The sequence below is a fragment of the Miniopterus schreibersii genome (genome assembly GCF_964146895.1).
Source record: "Miniopterus schreibersii genome assembly, chromosome: X".
Classification (NCBI taxonomy): Eukaryota; Metazoa; Chordata; class Mammalia; order Chiroptera; family Miniopteridae; genus Miniopterus; species Miniopterus schreibersii.
The window spans coordinates 57,379,632-57,393,070 of NC_138104.1; the positions used below are offsets into that span (position 1 = coordinate 57,379,632).

General features: G+C 38.8%; 1 protein-coding gene across 2 annotated transcripts in view; it reads right to left on the bottom strand.

Annotated features, from left to right (window-relative positions):
• OGT (O-linked N-acetylglucosamine (GlcNAc) transferase) overlaps nt 1–13,439 on the bottom strand; it is a 56,379-nt gene that overhangs the window by 28,501 nt on the left and 14,439 nt on the right. For both annotated transcript variants that reach the window (XM_081125494.1, XM_081125495.1), the window contains exons 5-14: nt 13,228–13,344; nt 10,653–10,732; nt 9,870–10,065; nt 9,478–9,618; nt 8,356–8,456; nt 8,046–8,199; nt 7,855–7,956; nt 7,477–7,656; nt 5,734–5,892; nt 5,488–5,577 (exon numbers count right to left, since the gene is read on the bottom strand). In XM_081125494.1, the coding sequence (XP_080981620.1) occupies nt 5,488–5,577; nt 5,734–5,892; nt 7,477–7,656; nt 7,855–7,956; nt 8,046–8,199; nt 8,356–8,456; nt 9,478–9,618; nt 9,870–10,065; nt 10,653–10,732; nt 13,228–13,344 (1,320 nt within the window). The remainder of the gene's footprint in view (nt 1–5,487; nt 5,578–5,733; nt 5,893–7,476; nt 7,657–7,854; nt 7,957–8,045; nt 8,200–8,355; nt 8,457–9,477; nt 9,619–9,869; nt 10,066–10,652; nt 10,733–13,227; nt 13,345–13,439) is intronic.

Here is a 13,439-nt window from a genome sequence, read left to right on the forward strand (position 1 = left end):
GCAGCTGAAGTTCCACAGAGAAATCTCAGCTGTGGGGGATTCCCAATGAGAACTCTGGGATTTAAACCCCAAAATGGGCTTCCCAGCCCAGAGCACCAGAACTGAGAAAGGTGCCCACATAATATCTGGCTATGAAAGTACCAGGGTTTCTGTCTGCCAGGGAAAGAAGGCTGGTAATGCAGGCACACTTTTTTTTTTTTTTTTTAAATCCTCAACAGAGGATATTTTTTCCATTGCTTTTCAGAGAAAACGGAAAGGAGAGATAGAAACATCAATGTGAGAGAGACATATCGATTGGCTGCCTCCAGCACTCCCCCCAACAGGGGCGAGCCTGCAACTGAGATACATGCCCTTGGCCAGAATCAAACCAGAGACCCTTCAGTCTGCAGGCTAGCGCTCTAACCACTGAGCAACACCAGCTAAGGCTACAGGCACACTCTTAAAGGACCAACCCACAAAATTTTGTGTGCAGCCACTCACCTTGGGCTACAGGCAGAGAGAGGGCAGAGTGGAACACAGCTGTGTTAGGGAAATCCAGGGGTACTGGCTCTGAGGACAGAGCTCAGAGGGTAGCCATTTGGAATTCTGTGCTGAGTCATTTTCCCATATGCAGAGGACATATTTCTCAGGAAGACCTTTACCAGGCAGATTTTGCCTGGGGGAGAAGCAATTGCCCCACCTGTTGGAAAACCTCTCACCCCACTCTGTGGAGAATACACCTTGCTGTGGGTCTACAGCCTGAGGCTCATTAAGAGACAGAGAATAACAATCAGCCTTCAGGCAGAGGTGGATCTCTGCGTGCTCTGAGTCTGCCTGATCTGCTTCTGGACCCAGGGCTTGGAAAAGTAGACCTAGGTGTGCATCCTGGTCCTTTCCAAATGCATCTAGTCCCAGGTGAGGAAACCACATGCTGTGGATCACTGATCGCTAAAAACAGGGTACTCAAGGCCAGTCACAAACAGCATCTGACACTGGCCGGCACCAGAGACCATCCAAAAACACTGGAACTCCTAGCAGATCTACCTAATATGTAGAAATAAACCTAAACAGGCAGCCAAAATGAGGAGACAAAAAAAAAAAAAAAAAAAAAAAAAAAAAGCCCCAAATGAAAAAACAAGAGAATTCTCCAGAAGAAGAGATAAATGAAATGGAGATAAGTAATCTATCAGATATAGAGTTCAGAATACTGATCATAAGGATGTCAACAATATGAGAAAATATATGGAAAGTATGAAGGAAATTAAGAGTGATATAGCCGAAATAAAAAACACATTGGAAGGAATAAACAGCAGATTGGAGGAAGCTGAGGATTGGATCAGTGAATTAGAAGACAGGGTAGAAAAAAGTCACTCAATCAGAGATCCAAAAAGAAAAAACAATTAAAAAACAGGATGTCAGTCTAAAGGAGCTGTGGGACAACATGAATGTAACAATACTCGCGTCATAGGAATGCCAGAAGGTGAAGAAAGTAACCAATGGATAGAGAACCTGTTTGAAGAAATAATGGCAGAAAACTTCCCTAACCTAGTCAAGAAAAAAGTCACACAAGATCAGGAGGCACAGAGTCCCAAGCAAGAAGAACCCAAAGAACCCCATACCCAAACACATCATAATTAAATGCCAACAATTCAAGACAGAGAATATTGAAGGCAGGAAGAGAAAAGCAATCTGTTATCTACAAAGGAGCTCCCTAAGGCTGTCAGCTAATTTCTCATCACAAACTCTAAAGGCCAGAAGGGAATAGCATGAAGCACTCAAGGTAATGCAAAGCAAGGATCTGAAACCAAGACTACTCTATTCAGCAAGGCTAGCATTCAAACAGATGGTGAAATAAAGAGCTTACCAGACAAAAATAAAAAGTTAAAGGAGTTTTATCACCACCAAACCAGCACTTCAAGAAATTTTAGAGGGACTGATGTAATAAGTAGAAATAGAGAAACAGAGGCATTTAAAGAATTAAAATGGCAATAGATAGGTACCTATCAATAACCACCATAAATGTAAATGGATTAAATGTTCCAATCAAAGGACATAGGGTAGCTGAATGGACAAGAACACATGACCCAAAAATATGCTGTCTACAAGTGAAGGGATGGAAAAAAATCTTCCATGCAAATGGAAATGGGGAAAAAAAAAAAAAAACACACGCAGGTGTACCAATACTCATATCTGACAAAATAGACTTCGAAATGAAGGCCATAACAAAAAACAATAAAGGTCGCTACATAATACTAAAAGGATCAATCCAACAAGAGGATATAACCCTGGTAAACATGTATGCACCCAATGCAGAAGCACCTAAATATATTTTAAAAACTTCTAGAGGACTTTAATGGAGAGATCAACAGCAATACAGTCAAAGTAGGGCACTTTAACACCCCACTGACTTCACTGGATAGATCTTCCAGACAAAAAAGTCAACAAGGAAACAGTGACTCTAAATAACACACTAGATCAGATGGATTTAATTGACATTTACAGAATATTTCACCCCAAAGTTGCAGATTATACATTCTTCTAAAGTGTACAGGGGACATTCTCAAAGACAGACCACATGTTAGGACATAAAACAAGTCTCTACAAGTTCAAGATAGAAATCATATCAAGCATCTTCTCGAACAGTTATACCATCAAATACTATGCAGCTGTGAAAAAGAAGGATCTCTTACCCTTTGAGACAGCATGGATGGACCTGGAGAGTGTTATGCTAAGCAAAATGAGCTAGACTGAGAAAGACAAGTATCACATGATCTCACTCATATGTGGTATCTAATGAACAAAATCGATGGTCAAAACAGATCCACAGACACAGAAACATGGAACAGACTGACAAATTTCAGAGGGGAGGCGGGGGTGAGGGGGGAGGAATTCACCTAAGAACTTATGTGCATATATGCATAACCCATGGACACAGACAATAGTGTAGTGAAGGCCTGGGGGGAGGGGTGCAGGAGGGAAAGGATCAATGGGAAAAATAAGGGAACTTCAGTAATACTTTCAACAATAAAGATAAATTAAAATATAAAAAATAATAAAAATAAAAATAAACAAAAGAATTACATTACCATACAGTATACCTATCAGCCTATAATCATAGGTAAGTGGTTTTTAAAAAATGTAACAATGTTTCCAATACTATGTTATGAATACCACTGTAATACTGCATGCCACACAAAAATTTTATAACGATTCCTTCATGAGTATATAGGCTAGGCTAACATGAAGCAATCATATCAATTACAATAGGCTACCATAAAGTAATCATACTGCTGTTTCTTCATTATCAATGTATGAATCGTTATACCTGAAAATAAATGCATATTTATTTTTCACATTATCTTTTCATTTTGGATGTCTAGTGTTAGTAATACGTATAACAGTGTTTTGCATCACATAAGACAATACTGACGTAGGTTCTGACAGATGATTCATTTTATAAACAGGCAATGTTATGGTGTTAGTACGTACAGTACTATAAATGCATTTTCTCTCCATTATGATTTTCTTAACATTCTCTCTAACTTACTTCAATGAAAGAATACAGTATATAATACATATGACATACGAAATACGTTAATTGACTGTTTATGTTATCAGTAAGGCTTCCAGTCAACAACAGGCTAATAGTAATTGTTTTCAGGGAGTCAAAAGTTACACATTGGTTACTGACTACATGAGGATCAGCATCCCTAACCCCTGCACTGTTCAAGGGTTAACTGTACAGAGGAAAAAGAGTTTACTTCTAGATTGAATGTATGAATAACAAGGCTTCATACAGGAGTTGGTATTTGAAATGGGCCTTCAAAGACAGAAAGGAGTTTGACAGAGTTGGCCAGAATACAAACTTGATAGAGAACAGTAGGAATAAAGAACCAGAGTCAAGCGTATGGTAGGTTTAAAAAATGGTAAGTGCCTTAGCCAGTTTTGCACAGTGGTTAGAGCATCGGCCCATGGATTGAAGGGTCCCAGGTTTGACTCTGGCCAAAGGCACATACCTTGGTTGCACGCTCAATCCCCACTAGGGACACAGGAGGCAACCAACTGATGTGTCTCTCTCTCATCGTTCCTCCCTCCCTCCCTCCCTCTCTCTCTCTCTCTCTCTCTCTCTTCCATTCTCTCTGAAAAGAAATGGAAAAAATATCCTTTGGTGAAGATTTAAAAAAACTTTTAAAAAAAAATGGTGAGATCAGTTCCACTTGGCATAGGGTGTACATGAGGGTGAATGGCGGGTGAAAAGTATTGGCAAACAAGGTTGTGAAGGCCATGCTTAAGAGTTTAGACTTCAGTCAATAAGCAGTGAGTGTCTGAAGATCTCAGAGGTGGAGGGCAGTATGATTCTCAGTGTCCAACCCTACATCCAAAATGGTCAGGTATATTTCTGAAGCAACAGCTATCTTGCAGAAGATGTTGGTACATATTATTTATTAAATGACAAGTCTCACAATCCTCCTGCTAAGACTTCAAAGACTCCTATACAAATTACTAGATATACTATATATTGCATATCACTATTAGTCACCAAAGTGGCCAATAAAATCTGCAAAAAATAACTCTTGTCTACATCCTCAGTAAATTAATTCTGTCACAGGTTTCAATCTTTTTTTTGTTTGTTAATCCTCACCTGAGGATATTTTTTCCATTGATTTTTAGAGAGAGTGGAAGGGGAGGGGGAGCGAGAGAGAGAGAATAAATATCGATGAGAGAGAGATAAATCAATTGGTTGCCTCCCACACACACCCAGACTGGGGGTGGGGATCAAACCTGCAACCCTTCAGCACACAGGCCGATGCTCTAACCATTGAGACATGCCGGCCAGGGCTCCATCTTAATTTATCATAAAACTTAGGCTTCCAGAGGAAATAGCAATAGAGCGAGTATAGAAATAAAGATAACCAAAGGTCAAGACCTATGAAAATAGATGAAGCTTATTTTGGTTAATCCGCACCAGAAGATATTTTTTCCACCTTTTTTTAAGTGAGAATGGGGGGAGGGGGAGAATAGAAACTTTGATATGAGAGAGACCGATCAATTGGTTGCCTGCAGCACGCACCCAGACTAGGACTGGGGATCGAACCTGCAACCCAGGTACATGCCCTTGACCAGTAATCAAACCTGCGACCCTTCAGTGTGTGAGCCAACGCTCTAATCACTGAGCCACACTGGCCAGGGATAGTGGAATCATTTTTTAAATGACATATTTATTCTTCTCCCAAGCCACCATTTCATTCAATTTATTCAGTTAATATTAAGTATCTTCTGTCACAAATGCTGGCTCAATCCTCAGAAAAGTTTTATGTACAATTCATTTGCAAGCTCAGCAAAATCCATGCCAATTATAAATGTCAACAATCAAGGAAATAAGATCAAAGCAATTGCCCACAGGTAGTAGCTGAGGTTAAATACTTGTCATAAAAAATATAAGCCATATGCCAATAGTTTTATTCACTATTTGCTCAAAACAAAAAGTTGGAAGTGTGTTTCACCTACCTGAGAAAGATCAATGAAATGATTGGCTTCTGCCATCACTTTCACTCGGAAGTTTGTGCCATCATCTGGGCTCAGGGCATAACAGAATACCTGAAAGACAGCACACAGTATATTTAATAACCTTGTCTCAAATCTTTCCAAAAGACACTGGGCTTAACACCTAATGGTGACAATAAAGCCACCACTGTGGGTTTATTTGTTTTGTTTTATAAACAAATAGTGACTCTAGGGAAACACTAATCTTACCTCGAATTTATCAGGATTGTGCATGCCTGGAATAGACTGCATAAGGTGAGAAGTAGGATGATTCCCAAAGTCAGAACTCACATATCCTACACGCAGTCGACCATCACTAAGCTTCAAATCCTTTGGATGTTCATATGGTGGTTTATGAAGGACATTAATCTACCAATGGAATCCAATGCTTGTTAGAAATTTTCATCTAGAAAAAAATTACTAAAAACACAACACCAAACCTGCACCTCACTCCTGCTGGGAATGGTTTACCCACAATACTTCATTTAATTCACATAGCCAGTTCAATGCAACCTTAGCAGTTTACATAATATGCTTCATACTTTCACCTGTTCCCTGAGAAATAGCCAGGGCAAATCTAAAACTTGTAAGAAGGAGACAGTATAGACAGAGCATGACAACTCCTACATTTTAGGAAATTCTGTAGAGAAGCATTTATTATTATTATTTAATCCTCCCCCAAGGATATTTTTTTTTCATTGCTTTTCAGAGAAAGTTGAAGGGGGAGAGAGAGAGACATATCGATTGGTTGCCTCCCCCACATGCCCCGACCAGGGCCAGGGATTGAGCCTGCAACCAAGGTACGTGCTCTTGGCCGGGATTGACCCGGTACCCTTCAGTCTGCGGGTCGATGCTCTAACCACTGAGACAAACAGGCTGGGGTTGTAAGGAAGCATTAAAAAAAAAAAAAAAGGGCAAAATTATACTTAGCAGTCCAATATATTCTGCCAAGTAAATTCCTACCTTTGATCAAGTATGTAGTGCTCTAATTCTCAAGGGTATAAAATATCAACACTTTATTAAACATTTTGGCTTTCTTTTTCTTTTAATTCTGCCTTATTTGGATGACATTGTTTAATAAAATTATATAAATTTCAGGTGTACAATTCTATAATACATCATGTGTATATTGTTTTGTGTTTACCATCCAAAGTCAAGTCTTCCATCACCATTTATCCCTTTACCCTCTTCTACCTCCCCTCACCCCCCCTTCCCCTCTGGTAATCACCATACTATAGCCTGTGTCTATGAGTTTGGGGTTTTTTTTGTTGTTTTTTTGCTTAATCCCTTCACCCATTTCATCCAGCCTCCCAACCCCCTCCCCTCTGACAGCTGTCAGTGTGTTCTCAGTATCTATGAATCTGTTTCTATTTTGCTTATTTATTTTGTTCATTGGATGGACCTGGAGAGTATTATGCTAAGTGAAATAAACCAGTCAGAAAAAGACAAATACCATATGATTTCACTTATATGTGGAATCTAATGAACATTATGGTTTTCAAATGAAAGGAAAACATCATCAGTCTATTGTTAGTATTTCATTTAAGAATTCTACCTTGCCCAGCCGGGCGTGGCTCAGCAGTTGAGCATCAACCTAGGATCCAAGAGATCGGGGTTTGATTCCCGGTCAGGGCACATGCCCGGGTTGCGGGATAGGCAGCCGACCAATGACTCTCTCATCATTGATGTTTCTCTCTCTCCCTCCCCCTCCTTTCCTCTCTCTGAAATCAATAAAGATATGTTTTTAAAAAAGAATTCTACCTTGTGAGACGGACTGGGTTCTAACTGAAACAGGAGACAATGGAAGGGACTTCTGGAGTGGTTAACAAAGTTCCATTTCTCAACTTGGGTGGTGTTCACCTTACAGTAATTCACCAAGCAACACGTGTGATTGATGTAGTTTCTGTATGTGTTTCACTTTACAACAAAAAGATTAAAACAAAAGACTCGCACCTTATCCAAGCACAGGTTCCCATGCCTCTCAGCAATGGCCTTCCTAAAGCCATGAGAAAGAGGATACAGCATACTATGATGAGGATGCACAGAAGGCAACCTATTCTTCTCTAACTGGTCAGCCACAATGCTGACCAACTTCTTCATTCGCTCATCATAGTCTGTCCAATCACAGACAATCTAGAAGAGGCAAAAAAAGAAGTTATGTAGAAAACTATATTCCAAGATTTAATATTTTATATGTCTTTGGCCTAAAGTAATGTCAGATAACCTATTTAAAAAAACACTGTCTCCAGGCAGGCTTTGATTAATGTGGCACATAACAATACAAAAGTCATTACATTCTGGAAAGCCAATTACTGGCCTGTTATTTTTTACCTGCAGGCAATGAGCCAAGTTGCAATAAGCATCAGGAAAATCAGGTTTAAGTTTCAGAGCAGTACGGTAAGAAGCTATTGCTTCTGGAATATTTCCCGAATCCTGGAAATAAATAGAGTGGAATGGCTAATTTTTTTCCTAAAATCAAACATTAGGTGCTAAGATACACATATTACAATAAACAGGAGTACCTTGTGAATGGAAGCCAGATTGCTGTGTGCATCTGCAAATGCAGGGTTAATCTGAATGGCACGAGTGTAACACTGCAAGGCTCCCTGGACATCCTGCATCTCCTTCAGCGTGTTTCCCATGTTAGAGTAGGCATCAGCAAAGGTAGGACTGATTCTAAAGGACAGGATATGGGTTTTATTTATCAGGTACAAAAAGTTTAAGCCCCTGTAATGTGAATTTAGTCTGTTGTTGTCAAAAGCCATTTTTGCACATGCCAAATGCCAAACATTTAAAAAGAAAGAGAAAAAAAGAAGGCTGTGAGTCTCTTACCGAATAGCCTCCTTATAATGCATCAGAGCTTCCTGCAGTTTTCCCTGCTGCTGCAGTACACTTGCTAAATTTGAATGGGCCGCAGCAAACTCTGGGAAGACCTATAAAGAGTCAAGAAAATTGAGGTTTGTAAAAAACTGCTAAGCCCAGCATGGCTCAGCAATTGAGCATCGACCTATGATCCAGGAGATCAAGGTTCGATTCCTGGTCAGGGCACATGCCCGGGTTGCGGGCTCGATCCCAAGCAGGGGGAGTGCAGGAGGCAGGTGATCACTGACTCTCTCATCATTGATGTTTCAACTCTCTCTTCCTCTCCCTTCCTCTCTCTGAAATCAATAAAGACATACTAAAAAATAAAAAAAAAACCTGCTAAAACAGCAGTGATGACTTACCACAAGAACTTTGTTCAAGTACCTTTATATCCCTGCACTTCTCTCCAGCTTCTCCAAGCCCAGTCATTCTCCAAAGCCAAGTAGCTCAACTTCTACGTCTTCCTTTATTTTATACCTCTCCTTGTTTCGAAACATGAGATAGACCTTTCTTCATCTTAGTTTATGCTGATCACTCCAGCATCTCTCTTCTAAAATCTCTCACTTCCAAACTCCTACCACACCTACTAACCACTATTACAGCCATTAGGCACTGAAATTATATACTTATTGGTAACTTCTCTTGAAGTGTAGCTTACTGTTCAATTTTTCTGTGCAGATCTCATCTACCCATAAATTAAACTCAATGTAGGGATTTTTTTTTTTTAAATATCTTTATTGATTTCAGAGAGAGGAAAGGAGGGAAAGAGAGATTAAAAACATCAATGATGAGAGAGTCATTGATCGGCTGCCTAGCCCGCAACCCAGGCATGTGCCCTGACTGGGAATTGAACCCCGATCTCCTGGGATCCTAGGTCGATGCTCAACCACTGAGCCATGCCTGGCCGGGCTGTAGGGATTTTCTTAAATGTCACAAAGGACCTCATTTATACCTTAGGTATTCAATTACTGGTTCAATGAATGATGTTCAACCACTACTTTTACAAAAGAGGTGGTTAACATGGCAATCTTACCTGGCCTCCCTCTACTATTACACAGACAAAAATACCCAGCCACACCACCCTCAACATACTTCTAATGCTTTACGATACAAGCGAACTGCTTCTTCGATGTTTCCCTGTTCTCGTTTGATATTGGCTAAGTTATTCAGAGAGTCTGCATGGGTGGGACACAGCCGGAGAGCTGTATTATAACAATCTTCTGCTTCAGCAACCTAGAAAACAAAGCAAAGTATTCAAAACCTATAGAGGAATCACAGAACCACCGATATTACTCTAACAATTGCTTAGTTAAGCCTAATGGCTGGTAAGATCCCAGAAAATAAGTATTTTTGCTATTCTTTCTCTCAACCAAAACTTTGAAGGAAAACAAGTTATCACCTCAATACTTAATACAATATGTACAAAAAAAAGACTTTTTTAATCATACAAGGTAACAAGAAATAGACTGAATAAAAATCCTTACACTGCCCTTCTCTTTGAGAGCATTGGCTAGGTTGCAGTAAGCATCAGGGAAATGTGGTTGCAGTTCAATAGCTCGCCTGTAGGTGTCTATTGCCAGATCTATTAGGCCTTGCTCATAGTATACACAAGCCAGGTTGCCGTGCACCACTGCATGATTTGGACTCAAGCTTAGAGCACGAAGGTAAGCTGCCACAGCTCTGTAAATAAAAACACACACACACAAAATGCGACTAACTTTTAATGGATGCTTTGTTACAATTAATTCATGCTATACTATACCTAAGTATATCAATTAATTGTAATTAGTTACAATTAATTCATGCTATACTATAGTTAACCTCAAATCAAAATTGCACCTTTATAAAATATATTTTTACACTGGAAAGTTTTCTACTGCCACATAAGAAATAGGCTTTCCTTTGACAACAACCAAAAAAGTTAAAAGTCAGGATTTACTTAGCTTTCTGAATCAGATCAAAGGAATAAGTTAGTCTAAAGGATAACCATTTCAATATTTGTACAATAAATAAAATTTCAACTAAACTCCAATTTCAACTAAACTAAAATTTCAACTATAGTGACGATAATGGCTTTGTGGAAAGCCAACAATGAAGTCAGGCAACAATACCTATAAACGAAAGGTAACAAGCACACCTGATCAGGGAAAAGCAACATATTAGAAAAGGAAAACGTATTTCAATGGACCATTGTCATAATTTCAATCTAAACTCTCAAGTGTCAATACAACAAAGACTCAAAATGATCAAACAGAACATTCTCTCACCTGTCAAAAATCCGTGCCTCTTTCAAGACATTTCCTAAATTGATATAAGCATCCAGAAAATTGGGATCAAGGGTGACAGCCTGAAAGTTACAAGACAGTTACTTAGAGCAAGTTAGGATTTCAGATTAGCTTCCCAATTAAAAGTTCTTATTGAGGTCATTTTAGACCTCCAATTACATTTTCTAGTATATTAAATCTTCTTTTATTTTTAAAACCCAGTTATTTTAGTGCCTACTCGTTATTCACTATTCACAAATCTCAATGTTATCAAACTAACTTCTCATGTAATATAAGAGCAAAATATATGCTGAAGGGAAAATTTTTTAATTGGGTCTACTCCAATTTCATTGAGCTGAATACTTCTAATGGTTTGCCTTATTTTATTAATGATTAATCAGCCTAATTCTTCTAAAAAATGGCAGGAAGAAGCAGCAAACTCTAACTGAAAAAGAATATATGTATCTCAGTAACTACAATTGTTAAGACCTCAGTAAGACCTTAGCAAGCTATGTAATTAAGAGTTGTATACATTACTTCAAGAGGAAACTAACCATTAAATAGTTTCATCCAGATAGTTCTGAAGTTGTCTTAAAATATGCCAGATATATCTAGAGCAGTGATTCTCAACCCTGGCAGTATATTAAGAATTCACCTCCTAAAAGGTGCCTGGGCTTCATCACAGGCCAGTTAAATCAGACCCTCTGAAGATGGGGCCAGGACATCCATATCTTTTATAAGCTCCTCGTGTGCAACCAAGGTAGGCAATCACTGAGCAAGAGAGGTGTAATAACTGCAAACCTTAACTGAAACACTGAAAAGGTAAAGGTAGTAAGTAACTGTGAATACATTAAAGATTCATTAAGAACACTTCCTTTTCACTTAGATGCCAACTATATAGTAAAGACAGCTTGATGCACTTAACTTAGATTGTCTATAGTGATAGATGTCCACCCCCAAAACTTTTAACTTTTTATTACGAAAAGTTTCAAACATATACAAAAGCAGAGGAATATAACAAACCCCCAGGTCTCCATTATCCAGCTTCAATAATTAACCATGTCCAGTCTTTTTTTTAATTGATGGGAGGGAGGGAGGGAGGGAGGGAGGGAGGGAGGAAGGGAGGGAGGGAGGGAGGGAGGGAGGACTATTTGTTGTTCCACTTATTTATGCATTCATTGGTTGCTTCTTGCATGTGCCCAGACCAGGGATTGAACCCACAATCTTGGTGTATCAGGACGATGCTCTAGCCAACTGAGCTACCCGACCAGAGCTAATCATGTTCAATCTTATTTAGTCTATATTCCAACCTACCTCCCCCTCTTCCCAGATCACTTTGAAGCTAATCCCAGACATATCAGTCCATCTGAAAATATTTCAAAATGTATCTCAGGGACTAGACAGAATACTTTTTCCTCCCAACATAACCATAATACCAAAATTACACCTACAAAACTGACAGCAATTCCTTAATATCAAATATCCATTCAGTGGTACCATTCCCTATCAACTTGGATTCAGGATCCAAATAAGACCCATCCAATTTGTCAACATGACTTCATCAGTTTCTTTTAATCTTTTATATTAAAGGTTTCACTTAAATCTCTATTTTTATTCCTGTAATTGGTTGAAGAAATCAGATCACTGTCCTATACAGCTTCCCATGGATTGGATTTTGCTGACTGCATCCCTACAGTATCCTTTAACATGTTTCCCTGTACCATGTATTTCCTGTAAATTGGTGGTTATAACTACAAGCTTAATCAGATTTGGGGGTTTTTCTCTTTTAGCAAGGCTACTTCCCTAGTGTAATTGTTTACTGCTATCACAAGACACACAATCTGACTCTCTTTTTTGCCACTGATAAATTCCTAAATCTATTAATGGTGATACTCTGATTCCATCATTCCTTCTTCATTTATTAGCTAGAATACTTCTATAAAGAGAAACCTCCCCCTATCAACTACTGGGTTACCCTGAGGTTCAGTTCACACAAGGGAGGGAGAACATACGCTTTATTCTTCCCTTTTCAACCAGTTTCCAAAACGAGTTGCCCCTTATCTTTCAAAAGTGACCAATGAATTTCTTCTGAGTATAATTATGAATTCATGGATTTAAACATATTTGACAAATTTCAATATATTTCAGTTATTTTTCCCACTGATGCTCAAGTCTCATCTTTAGCCAGTGGAAGCCTCTTCCAGTTGCCTCTTGAGTCTTTTTTGACACAAAGTAACATATCAAAGCTTCCTTGCTTTCTGGTAATGACAAGGCACTCCAGATTAATTTTGTACATTCCCTGCCCTAGTTCTGGAATCAGCCTTTTCACCAAGAAGCCATGCTTCTTTACAGTAAAGCTGCCCATATTTCTTTAAAAAGGAATTTTTTTATTACTAAAATATATTTTCAATGTAAAACTGGAAACTACCATATCATATACCACCTAGCAAATGCTATAATACTGTCAGGGAACAAAGATATGTGACTCTTTAAGTAAAGGCATATTCTTTAGTTCTAGTAAAAACATCTTACACACATGAGCACTTCATAAATACCAATTATTAATTTAATGACTAACCTTTTCAAAGTGATGAATTGCAAGCCAAATTTCCCCTTGTGCATTGAAAACACAGCCAAGGTTACTCCAAGCTACTGCAAAGTTCGGTTGCGTCTCAATTGCTTTCAAATAACATGCCTTAGGAGGGGTTAATGAAAGAAGATGGGAGGGGAAGGAGGTAAAGGGAAAGGGGAAAATTTGTAAAGGGAAAAAAAAAGATTGGGGGAGGGGAA